The following is a 12,496-nucleotide window of genomic DNA, read 5'->3' on the forward strand; positions in this document are numbered from 1 at the left end:
GAAAGAGAGGGGAGAGTACCCCTGTGTATTTCTCTGCTGAGAGCTCATTTTGAGTACTCTGCATAATTCTGGCACATATGTCAGTAATGTTAGGAGGTGGTAGGGAGAAAACTGGGAATGGAATTCAAAAGTGTGTGATAAATACAAAGGATTCCTATATGGAAAGAGAATGAAAGCAAAGCAATTGGGGGGAAAACACCAGCGTCTGTGCCCCCTGGATGGGCTGGAGTGGCCTTCGAAAATGGCAAGGACAGATCAAGATGCCTCAACTCGTAGCAAAGGATCTTATTGGGCAGAGTGGCTGGATCTTTGTCTGCCGCCATCTCCTATGTTACGATTGTCACTGTGCAGAAAGAGCACTGCAAAACGTCTATGCACAGAATAGCATTTTGGCTCGTTTGGTTTTCTGCACAGCACTAGCTATCCTTAGTCCAGAATGTTCTGGGCATGCATCCAGAGTGCACTCTCTAATTAGTGCAGGTCGCAGTTGCATATTATTTTATTGACAGGCAAAAATTGGACATTGGGCTTGCTGAAACCCCCTCCAAGTTGGTTTTGGCAAAAGTGGCATATTTTCTTTTTCAAAGGCTCTCCTTTTGCCTTTCATTTAATCATGGTAACAGATCGTTCTTTATCTTTTGAAATACATTTTATCTAGTTCTCAACAGGGTATTTTTAGTGTCCACATCCGATGTAGACTTTTAACCCTCATAACTAATCCCTGTTCTTGTCCTAATTAATGCCCTCATTTTATCATATGACTTATACATTGCACTCCATAAGACGTACCCTTATTTCCACCCACTTTTTTTGGGGGGGGGAAGTGTCTCTTATGGAGCGAAAAATACGGTACTTATTCTGTAGCTGGGGCAATGAAGGGTTTAGTGACTTTATAAGGATCTGCCTATTTCCCCTGGTTCTCGGACCACTGCAATAATCTTTGTTACTCCACCACAAGACGTAACCTAAATCCAATATCCCCACGATAAAGACTGAACGGAAACTGCTCCTTGGCTCATAATCTATAAACAGTGCCTGAAGTTAAGCGCCTAGAATGGCATGCTTAACAAATCCAGATGCCTAACTTAAGTTTCTTAATTGGCTTCATCAGCACTATTAATTAAAAGCACCATTAAAAAAATGAATTGGCTGGTAACAAGTAGGCATGGTTAGGGGCAGATTTTGGATGTGGTTTGATTTAGAAACATAGAATATGACGGCAGAAAAGGGCCACTGGCCCAACAAGTCTGCCCACTCTAACGACCCTCCCCCCTAAGCACTTCCACGTAGTGAACCCACATGCTTATCCCATTTTTTCTTAAAATCGAGCACGTTGCTTGCCTCAGTTACCTGAAGTGGAAAATCATTCCAACGATCAACCACCCTTTCGGTGAAGAAATACTTCCTAGTGTTGCTATGAAATCTCCCACCCCTGAGTTTCAACGGATGCCCTCTTGTTGCCGCTGCTAGGCACCTAACTTAGGCACAATCATTTAGGCCAAGAAAACCCTGGACTAAATATCAGCGTGCCTAAAGATTCAACGCCTACTGGCACATAAGACTGCTTAGGCACGATCCTCTAAACCAAGGGTGTCAAATGTTGGTCCTCGAGGGCCGCAATCCAGTCGGGTTTTAAGGATTTCCCCAATGAATATGCATGAGATCTATTAGCATACAATGAAAGCAGTGCATGCAAATAGATCTCGTGTATATTCATTGGGGAAAACCTGAAAACCTGACTGGATTGCGGCCCTCGAGGACCGACATTTGACACTCCTTCTCTAAACAGTGCCTGGTGGATGGTTGACAATTCCACTCAATGGTGTCTTGCACTTTCACTCCGTTTATAGAATTAGGGCACTTATGTTTAAAATAAATAAATTACCAACCAATATCACAGCTCTAAATGATTAAAATTATTCAATAAATAAATAAACACAGAAATATAAAATTGTGTAAATTGTGGTTTTAAAAATGAGCACTTTCAATGGTCCAGTCTGTGGCTGCCGAGTAATCAACAACGGGCCTCAGATAAGTTACCATTATAAGATATTATATACGGGTTTTTGAACGGTGACTTTGGAAGGCAAGGGACTGTAAAGATAGCGATGGTGGTCCCACTGGCAACCACAGTTAAGTGATAACACTGAAAAAAGTTGGTTATAGGGTCTGGCACTTTACACAATTTTATATTTATGTGTTTATTTATTGAATGATTTAAATCATTTAGAGCTCTGATATTGGATGTGTTATATTACAGAATATTCGTATTTATATCCCTAGTAGCTGAGTAAAATAAATAAATAAAATGCTGCATTTTGGAATGGATGTTTTTTTAATCTTCTGTTGACACTGAATCTTTATTCCATCTAAGGGCAAAAATAAAAATTCTACCATGAGAGCAAAAGGCATCATCTAAGGTGAACTGTAGCACTTTACCTCGGATAATCATTTTCAAGGGGTCACTTGGACTCTGCACCCTCCAAACATTTCTCTAGACTCTCACTTCCCACCTTTGGAGTTGGGGGACAGAAACGGAGCCTAATTGCTTATGTTTCCAGCACCTCCATCTTGCAAAATGGCGGTATCTTACCCCTAGTGGTGAATCCCACCACACCTCTAGGTATTGGGTGCCATTATTTTGCAAAATGAAGATGCCAGAAGCAGAAACAAATGAGCATCACTCCTGCCTCCCAACTCTAAAGTTGGGTTAGGAGAGGTCAGGAAAGGGGAATAGGGGGTCTGGGATTCCCTTAGCCACCAAGGATGTTTACTGAGCTATGTCTGAGAGAATCTCTGCTCAAGCACTGACAGGAAAGCAAGCACTTTACACCTGGCAGTCAATTCTAGCAGATTATTGTGGTGGTGTGCACTGCTTTTTCTGTCAGCATACATTTTTTTATAATGGGCTAATTTGCTTGTCATTGGTTTACTGTGCATGTTTAATGCATAGCTTATTACATTGGTCTTTTAGATGGTAAGAGCTTTGGGGGCAAGGAATTATCTACTGCTTCGGAATGTAATTTGCATTGAATTACTGAAAAGACATGGACTCAATCCAAATACTTAATAATATAGATGACAGCAGATGAAGACCTGAACGGTTTATCCAGTCTGCCTAACAGTCACACTCATATGAATTCATGATTAAATTGAAAGATAGAAATCCAGATCTTCAGCTTCGAGAGTGTGCTTACTCTTTGAGATCTAGGTTTCATTTTGTACTAGGTGCATGCTTACGTCATCTCCTTAACGGGCAATCTTACTTGTGGTACACAGTGCAGAAGACTTGATAGCTTCCATCCTGTCTGACTCAGGAAGTAGTGCATGGAAGTGGGACATGAGGAGATGTAGTGATCCAAAGGTGTGGAGTGTTCGATCGGGCACTAGTGAAGTCATGAATGTGTGGGATGTAGGCTAGAGCTGTCGGGTGGCCTTTGGTAGATGGGGAATGGGATCACACATTTTAGAGGCATATACACAGTACGTGAACTCAGTGGTGGAGGGCATGCTTGTGGAAGAGTGTGGGTTATGTGCTCAAGCAGTAGTGAAGAAGTGTGAGGCATGGACCTGGGTGATAGTGGAAGGGTATGTACACACTGGGTTGATAACAATCCCTTCTCTCCCTTTCCTGCAGAATTGAAAGAGAGTCTGAGTCGCATGGGCTCTGACTTGAAGCATGGTTTCATCAGCTCACTACGCAGTGCCTGGCAGACATTGAATGACTTTGCACGTGCTCACACCTCATCACCTCAGCTGCAAGTGGAGCTGGAGAAAGTGGCCAATCAAATCAAAGAGGAGGAAGAGAAACAGCAGGTGGAAGGTGAGCTGTGTTTCCAGGAAGTGATGAGCTGAGGAACTAATCCCAACCATCTGCTACACATACTGTATCCTACTGGGCTTCAAAGAGGCAAATGCTATTTCTGTATGCACAAATGGCTCATTGCCAGAGGATGTGGTAAAAGCAGTTGGTGTATCTGGGTTGAAAACAGATTTGGACATCTTTCTAGAGGAAACATCCATAGTCTGCTATTGAGATAAGTAGTGACTTCTGCCATGTTTATCTCTGGGTTTGGTAGCATTGAATGTTCTTGATATACTTCTCAAAACAATTCTCTACCGAGTTCCATCTAACATCTTGTGGGAGCATTAACTTGGTTGCACCCATTCTTTTCAGAGCTGCTGATGCAAAATGATTGTTACGGGAGTATTTAGTAATTTCAGTGAACATTGCGACCATATGTTATCCTCTTCTAAATTTCTTCAGGTCTTGAGTACATTTATAGCATTGTCTGTGACTAAACTGCATACTAAACATTGGAATTTTGTTCACATTTTATTATAGCTTTTGTTGCTACTTCCTGTAAATATTCTGCTGTTTCTAGTGCAATAGGCACATAATTCTTGAACCACTTGGGTTGTCAATTCCTGATTGTGAGATCCTGTGTAGAGAGCCTCATTTACATTTTTTTTCCACTCCTCTTCCCTTCACTCTGGGCTGTTCTGCAATTCTTCAATTTCTCTCTCTAGGTAGGAGGAGCCTGTCTTTTCAGCTCATGTTTATTTTCTTCAATTTTGGGTTTTAGGTTTATTAAAATTTTATATACTGCCGAAGCTTATGACAGTTCTCAGCAGTTTATCATTTATTAAACTTGACTTAGCTGCAACACAGTTGAAAGCGGTTTACAGTAAAATGCATCATTAAAATTGAAATGGAACGCCATTAAAAATAGAATAGCATAGTTCATTCATACAAAAAGAAACATAAAAAACATTCATTCAAAGACCAACACTGCAAAAATGTGCTCCACACTATTTTTTTTCAATTAAGCAACAGCTCGTTTGAAAAGGTGAGTTTTCAAAAGTCTACGAAATATATGAAAATTCTAAATGTAAATTTGCAGGTAAAGAATTCCATAGTGCTGGCGCAATAGCAAAATAGCTGAATTTCGGATTCTCTCCCATTTTGTTTTCGAGGGATGCAGAATGACCAATCTATTAGCTATCAAAGATCGAAGAGTCCTTGATGGAGAATAAGGAATAATTAAAGTTGACAGATAATCAGGAAATACCTGAATGTAATGTTTTGTAAGTCAAAATAAGAATTTTAAAATGTATCCAAAAATAAACAGGCAACCAATGTAATTGTTTTAATAAACTTTATTACTAGGCTCACTTGTCAACACAGGCAAAAAAATGCTGCTCATACAACTAGATCTGACCGCAGCATTTGACCTGGTAGACCATAACATCCTACTGCAAATTTTGGACACAATAGGTATCACTGATAAGGTATACTCATGGTTTGAAGGATTCCTCAAATCCAGAACCTACAGAGTAAAGTCGGACAAAGAAAAATCAGAACCTTGGTCCAACCCCTGCGGCATACTCCAAGGATCCCCACTATCCCCCACTCTCTTCAGTCTCTATACTGCCTCCCTCGGCGCCTGCCTGGACAAACTAGGCCTAACCTCATATAGCTATGCTGATGACATCACCATTCTCATACCTTTTGATCAACCAAAGCCCTCTATGACAGACACACTACACCGAACACTAGAAACGGTAGTAACATGGATGAGAGATCATAAACTGAAGCTGAACCCAGATAAAACAAAATTCATCCTCCTCGAAAATAACAAAGTCCCAACCTTAACTACCCCATTCAACCCACCCTAAAACTACTAGGAATGACGATAGATAGATGCTGCACCATGCAACCACAAATCAATAAAACAATTCATAAATCATTCGCAGTTATGAGAAATTTAAGACAAGTTAGAAAATTATTCGATAGAACACAATTCCGACTCTTAGTACAATCCCTAGTCCTAGGTCTTTGCAACATTCTCTACCTCCCCTGCCCAACAACAATGATAAAACAACTATAAACAATCCAAAACACAGCACTGAGACACATATATTCATTGAGGAAACACGACCACATCACAGAGGTATACCTCAACTGACACTGGCTTCCAATTCCAGCAAGAATACTATTCAAATTCTACTGTCTACTATTTAAAACCATAAACGGTGACAGCCCAACTTACCTAAACAACCGTCTCATACAAACTACATCAAGCAGACATAGGAAAACCCACACTCCATTCACGTACCCTCCAATCAAAGAAGTTAAATGGAAAAAACTATATGATGGCCTCCTAGCCACACAAGCAGCAAAACTCGACAACCAAATCTCCAATCCACTAATTATGACTCCAGACTACAAAACATCAGAAAAGAAACAAAGTCTCTACTCTTCAAGAAATTCCTGCAAACGACTTAATATCGCTAGCTCCTTACCAATTCCCCAAAGCAACCTCATCTACTCCGTATCTCCTCTAGAAATTACCAGATAGCTTCTTCATGTAATACCTTTTTTGTCATTCTTTTGTAATCTGCCTTGAGCCGCAAGGCATTGGCGGAATAGAAATCTGTAATGTAATGTAACTTTAAACAAAAAACAAACTCACTAATAAGGAAAAAGCTAAAATTCCTCCTATGCCCGACAAGTATATTTGGAGAGCACAACAGAGACTTAAATAATAACCTAATTAAAGATAATTCAAATACAGTGGTACCTCGGTTTGCGAGTGTTTTGCAAGACGAGCAAAACATTTGCAAAATCGGCACCTCAGAAACCGAGCGTGCCTCAATTTACTCATTACTCCACTCATCAAGACTTACCAAAACATTTAAACATTGCATGAATATACAGCCTCAAGCTACATACCGGTAATTAAAAACTAATCCTTATTTGCATGATGAATAACTTTTGGACTATAAGGTATCTTAAATAGAAAACTATCTTTAGCTAGATTTTTCCTCAATAAAACATTTTATTAAAAAAAAAAAAAAATCCAATTTTTTTTTTTAATCACTGATTTTTTTTAATCCACCCTGGTTCTAACCTTATTTAACTAGTCCCAACAGAGTTTCAAAAAATCATAACAATTCCAAAACTAGTATCATCTAAGTAACTCCTGTAATCCTAAAATACCAGAGAATGGAAAAGCAGATGCCATCTGGCCATTGACCTGTGGCTGTCTCTTTTAAGGATTCAAATCTGAGCCAGCCTCAGGTCACTTACACAGGTTATTTTGCAATTTATGAAATGGCTAAAATGGATCAATTAGAAGACAAAACATTTCAGGACATACTTAAATTGTTGCATTTGAAAGGTCATTGAAGGGCACTTGGCCCATATTATGGATTTAGAGAGTGGCAATTATGCGATGGTACTTAAACCCTTGCAAGTGCTGACTACTAGTGTTTTTCAACAGCAGCTTTGTGGAGCCTTTTCCAAAAATAAGGTCATAGAGCTTTATTGATTTTTTTTTTTTTTCTGATAACATATTTCTAATGATGAATCATCACTAAACATTTATTCAGAGTTCCAGTCTCCAGTGTTCTTCCTGATTTCTTCTCTTAGTGCAGAGATCTTGCTGTTGGCCTTTGAATTTTTCTGATCTCCAGCTCCACACTACTGCAGTTAGACTTCCACATTAGGGGGTTCTTCTTCAGAGAATAATCCTGGGGGGCAGTGGATTCTCTTTCATCCTGTACTATACAAAGTTCTGTGATAACTTATCAAATAGGTGAGCCCCACACAAAGGCAAGCAGAGTGAGGATTCTGAAAATTGCCATAGTGAGACAGACCAAAGGTCCCAAATACCTAGCTAGATCCCAAGTAGTAAAACAGATGTTATGCTGCTTATTTTAGGAATAAGCCATCTCAATAATGGCCTAGGAATTTCTCTTTTAGGAAATTATCCAAACCTTTTTTTAAACCCTGCTAAGCTAACTGGATTGTCTTACACTTCAAGGACAACCCATCAGCTTTGTACCATATGCTAATCTAGGACTGACTGTGGCTCTGAGGCTTGAGATCCTGACTTTTTTTTCTTTCTCTCAGCACAAAAGATCGTGGAAAGCCCCGATCTGTCTCGAGAGGATGACTCCTCCATTAAAGTTGGAAAGCTGAACGGAGGCAAGCGCATAGACTACGTTCTGCAGGAGAAACCAATTGAGAGCTTCAATGAGTACCTCTTTGCTCTTCAGTCACACTTGTGTTATTGGTGAGTATGGATCTTTGCAAATTATTGTAGCAATATTTTCAGAAACCTGTGTGACTTGACCTGTGTTGAACCTGTGTGTATGAGAGAAGCATTGCTCCTGTTCTTTGGTCAGAGCTGTGTGTGTGTGTGCATGCACACTGCTGCCTGTTCTGTAGTGGAGCAATATCCCCTGGATTCTATATATGGCGACTAACGCTGCATGGCCAAATTGCGCATGCATCTTAATTGTTTAACAAGCCAATTGGCAGTAATACTTAGCCACTAAAGCAATTGTTAGTACCGTAATTGACAATTAGAATTTACGCTCACACCTTTCTAAGCGTATTCTATAAAGTGAGACACCTAAATTCTACTGCCCAGATCTCCGAAGGGGCGGAGCATGGAAGTTCTGAGAAATTATGGGCACTGTTACAGAATTTAAGTGTGGCCGTTTACATCAGGTTTTAGTTGGTGTCACACCTAAATTTTAGTCACGGGGCCAACCACCACGCCTGACTTTAGGCACGGTTTATAGAAGAGCCATATTTTATAAACAGTGGGTACATTAGGCACCACTTGGCATCCTAATTGCGGCTGCCTAAGTTTGGGATCAGTGCCTAGGATTTTGGGGGGTTTTTAATTGGCTTAATCAAATTAATTCAATGTTAGAAAATCATGTTGCCCTATCCTATGATACTATTTTATTTGGAATGTCTGAGATTCAAGAGTCAAATTTCAGCAAACAACAATAAACTTTTGTTAATACTGACGGGGTTGCCATTCAACATATTACTGGAAATTGGAAGGACTATACTAAGCTTAATTATACCTTTTAGTGGAATTCAGTTTGTCATATTTATAAAATGGAGAGAGTGCTTGCTAAACAGCAAGGAAATTATAATAGTTTCAAAAAGATTTGGGGGCCATTGATTGCATATTCTAATGACCTTTTTATTACATAGGACTATATTTAATGTGGGGATGGGGAGGTATGTTATGTGATTTAATGGGTTTATTCCTAATGAATGGGATGGGTGGGGGAGGGGTCTTTTTTATATGCATTTGACAACAATTGTTAGAATGTCAAGTGATTTATACGAATTATTTGATTGAATTTTGTACACTTGTTGCAAGAGTTAAAACTGAATAAAGAATTAAAAAAAAAAAAAAAAGATGCGGCATAAAGAATTCCACCAAAAATTTTAATTCAGCCTGGCCCAATTTTTCCAGTTTTTCATAATATGCTGTATGGCAACCCCTGTTATAATGAGTAAAAGTTTATTATTATTAGAAGATATTTGGCTCTTAGCTCTCATTGATGTACCAAATAACATAGTATCATATGATAATGCCATCGGATTTTCCAGTAAATTATTCATTTGACTCCAAATGGATTTCCAAAAGCTAAATATCAATGGACAATAGAATAGTAAATGATCTATAATGTCCCAGCTTCGAGATGACAGTGCCAGCATCTATTAGACTTTGAATTATCTAATTTCTGGGGTCCAAAATACTCTATGTAATAAGAAAAACCAAGTTTGTCTCATAGATGCATACGCCGTACATCTCATCCTCCAAGCCCAAATTCGTGGCTGTCCTTTTTCTACTCTGTGTGAGGATGGCAGATAAAGGCCAAACGGCCCCTGTCCACAGCAGATTAACAGATTGTGTGTGTGAAGCTTACACTACGCTGGGGGCATTGTGCTACAAATGAGTCAGTTTGGTACCTTAAAAAGAACCTTGTTTGAAAAATGCCCCCCAAAATAAGAATTTTTGATATATGTATATAAGAGTTTCAGTAGACAGGAGCTCAGAACAACTGAGGAATCTCCATGAATTCTCATTGAACTTTACAAACAACAAAATAATAATAATAATTTTATTCTTATATACCGCCAAAGCCATAGTAGTTCAAAGAGGAAACCGACAAAGTCTGCAGTGAGCAAAACACAAGGAAAAACTGCCGACAAACGTACAAGGATGCAGGCTAAATTTATTGTAACAAAACTATGAATGCAGTTAGTATTACCACCTTAAGACAAAGCAAAGGACCCAACATGGTCCGTGTTTCGGTTAACACGCCTTTAGCAGGGGTCCCAGGTTAAGGTATCAAATAAAACCGCAAACAAAAAAACTTAGCCTATGCGTTGCCATTCGTTCTTCAAAAAAAAAATGAGTTTATTCGTTTTTTTGTTTTTTCTTTCCGGTCAGTGGCCTTTTGGCCTAGGCCTGGCCGCTCACCTCGTTCGGTATGTCGGACTTTGTTTTTTCTATGTCCCGGCCTCTTACCAGGTTCAAAAAGTGTAGCCAGTGCAACAAGACCATTTCACCGATCCCCATAGTTGGTGTATTGTTTGGGTCCTGAACATTGCCCTGACGCTTGCTTGCACTGTGCTACCCTTCAACCTCGGGCCTTTCGTTGACGCTGTGCCAAGTTTCTCCAACTTTTTGGCACTATGGACCAACCACCTGAGAAGGTCTCAACCTCGGCTTCGGGGACAGCCTCGACATCTAAGTCCTCGACACCAGCTTCTGCCTCCACTAAGGCCTCGACCTCAACATCTTCGGTCTCGAAGGCCTCGCCGGCAGCTCCTCTGAAGTCGTCCTTGACGGGTAAGTCTCCTGTCTCTCCTTCAGGTACCATTCCTAAGAAGCCTGCAGAGTCTCGGGCATCCCAGGCCGTATCCGCAGTCCTGCCAGCCTCTTCGAGACCTCCAGCTAAGCGTGCCTCCAAGCATCGGGAATACTCATCCTCGAGGTCGCCCTCCTTGAAGCGCACTGCTGCACCTTTGAGACCTGATCCCTTTGTCTCGGTTCGAGGACATGTTAAAAGCCATTCTGACCACTCAGATTTCCTCGGTCATAGCTTACCACCTTCCGTCCTCGACCCTGCTTCCTTCGAGCCAGCCTGAGCAGCAGTCTGGGACTCCTGTCGAAGCACCTCGAGGCAAGCCTCGGAAGCTTCGCCAGTTCTCATCCAGTGACTCTTCACCTACTCCTCGGACACTGTCTCCTCCACCTCGACCGAAGCATCGCTCGAGGCATCTCGCTTCCAAGCTTCCTCAGGAGACATCTCTGCCACAGAAACCTTCGTCTTCTCTGGATACTGAGACTTCTATGCCTTGTTTATCCAAGGCTACTGAGACTTCTTCCAAATCTAAACATAAGTCTCGCAAAGCTATTACACCGGCTGCTTCTCCTCGAAGTCCATCGAGGTCGAGGACTCCTACATCGAGACCGCCTCCGATGGAGACTTCTCCTCCTGCCTCAACCCACTCTGTTCCTCAAACCCCGGGGACCTCACCATCGAGGGTCTTGAAGCGCAAACACTCACTAACTCCGCCTCACGCAGGTAGTGCAGCTTCCTCAATCACTGTGCCTTTGCAGTAGCCATGCGCCGTCTCGCCTGGCTCCGCATTGTTGATATGGATCCAAATCTGCAGGACCGTCTAGCGAACTTACCTTGCCAGGGTAATGAACTCTTTGATGATTCTATTGAAGGTGCTACAAAGCGCCTCTCTAAACATGAGCGCTCTTTTGCTTCCTTGATTCGGCCGAAGCCTAAGACTCCTCCTGCTCGGCCATACAAGCAACCACCCCAAAAAACGACACCAGCTTTCTCCAGGCCTCCGCCTAGAAGGCCTCCACAACAACAACGACAGCAGAAGGCTCAGACTCCTGCTGCGACTAAACCAGCTCAGTCTTTTTGACATTACCAAACCGAGCATGCCAACCTCCCTGCATCAAAATTCTCTTCTGCCCATAGGAGGTCGTCTTCACCAATTTTATCACCAGTGGGAGATCATCACCTCAGATCTCTGGGTTCTCACCATCCTTCGGGAGGGATACTTACTTCACTTTCTTCAGGTGCCTCCAGATCGCCCTCCAAGAGAATGTCCTTCCAATTCATCGCAACTTCCCCTTCTTCTTCAGGAAGCTCAGGCTCTTCTTCGCCTTCGAGCTGTCGAGGAGGTTCCTCTGAACCAACGGGACATGGGCTTTTATTCCCGTTATTTTCTAGTCCCAAAGAAGACGGGGGATTTGCGACCCATTCTGGACCTCGGAGCCCTCAACAAATTTCTAGTCTTAAAGAGAAGTTTCGGATGCTATCTTTACCAATCTTATATTCCCTGATGGATCAGGGAGATTAGTTATGCTCTCTGGATCAAAGAGGCTTACACTCAAATCCCAATTCATCCAGCCTCTCGCAAATATCTTCGATTCAAGGTGGGGAATCTTCATCTACAATACAGAGTTCTTCCTTTCGGACTCACCTCATCCCCCAAAGTCTTCACAAAATGTCTGGTGGTGATAGCTGCAGCCATCCGTGCCCAGGGTCTCCAAGTTTTTCCATACCTGGACGACTGGCTTATCAAGGCCCCTTCTCAACAAGGGGTTATTGCAGACTATTATGTTCCTCCAAAGTCTGGGGT

At 41.5% G+C, this 12,496-nt stretch overlaps 1 protein-coding gene across 4 annotated transcripts in view; it reads left to right on the forward strand.

Annotated features, from left to right (window-relative positions):
* SEC23IP (SEC23 interacting protein) overlaps nucleotides 1-12,496 on the forward strand; it is a 156,957-nt gene that overhangs the window by 125,304 nt on the left and 19,157 nt on the right. For all 4 annotated transcript variants that reach the window (XM_033940655.1, XM_033940654.1, XM_033940656.1 and 1 more), the window contains 2 exons: nucleotides 3,638-3,823; nucleotides 7,919-8,081. In XM_033940655.1, coding sequence (XP_033796546.1) covers nucleotides 3,638-3,823; nucleotides 7,919-8,081 — 349 coding nt within the window. The remainder of the gene's footprint in view (nucleotides 1-3,637; nucleotides 3,824-7,918; nucleotides 8,082-12,496) is intronic.

Source organism: Geotrypetes seraphini, chromosome 4, assembly GCF_902459505.1.
Source record: "Geotrypetes seraphini chromosome 4, aGeoSer1.1, whole genome shotgun sequence".
NCBI classification, from domain to species: Eukaryota; Metazoa; Chordata; class Amphibia; order Gymnophiona; family Dermophiidae; genus Geotrypetes; species Geotrypetes seraphini.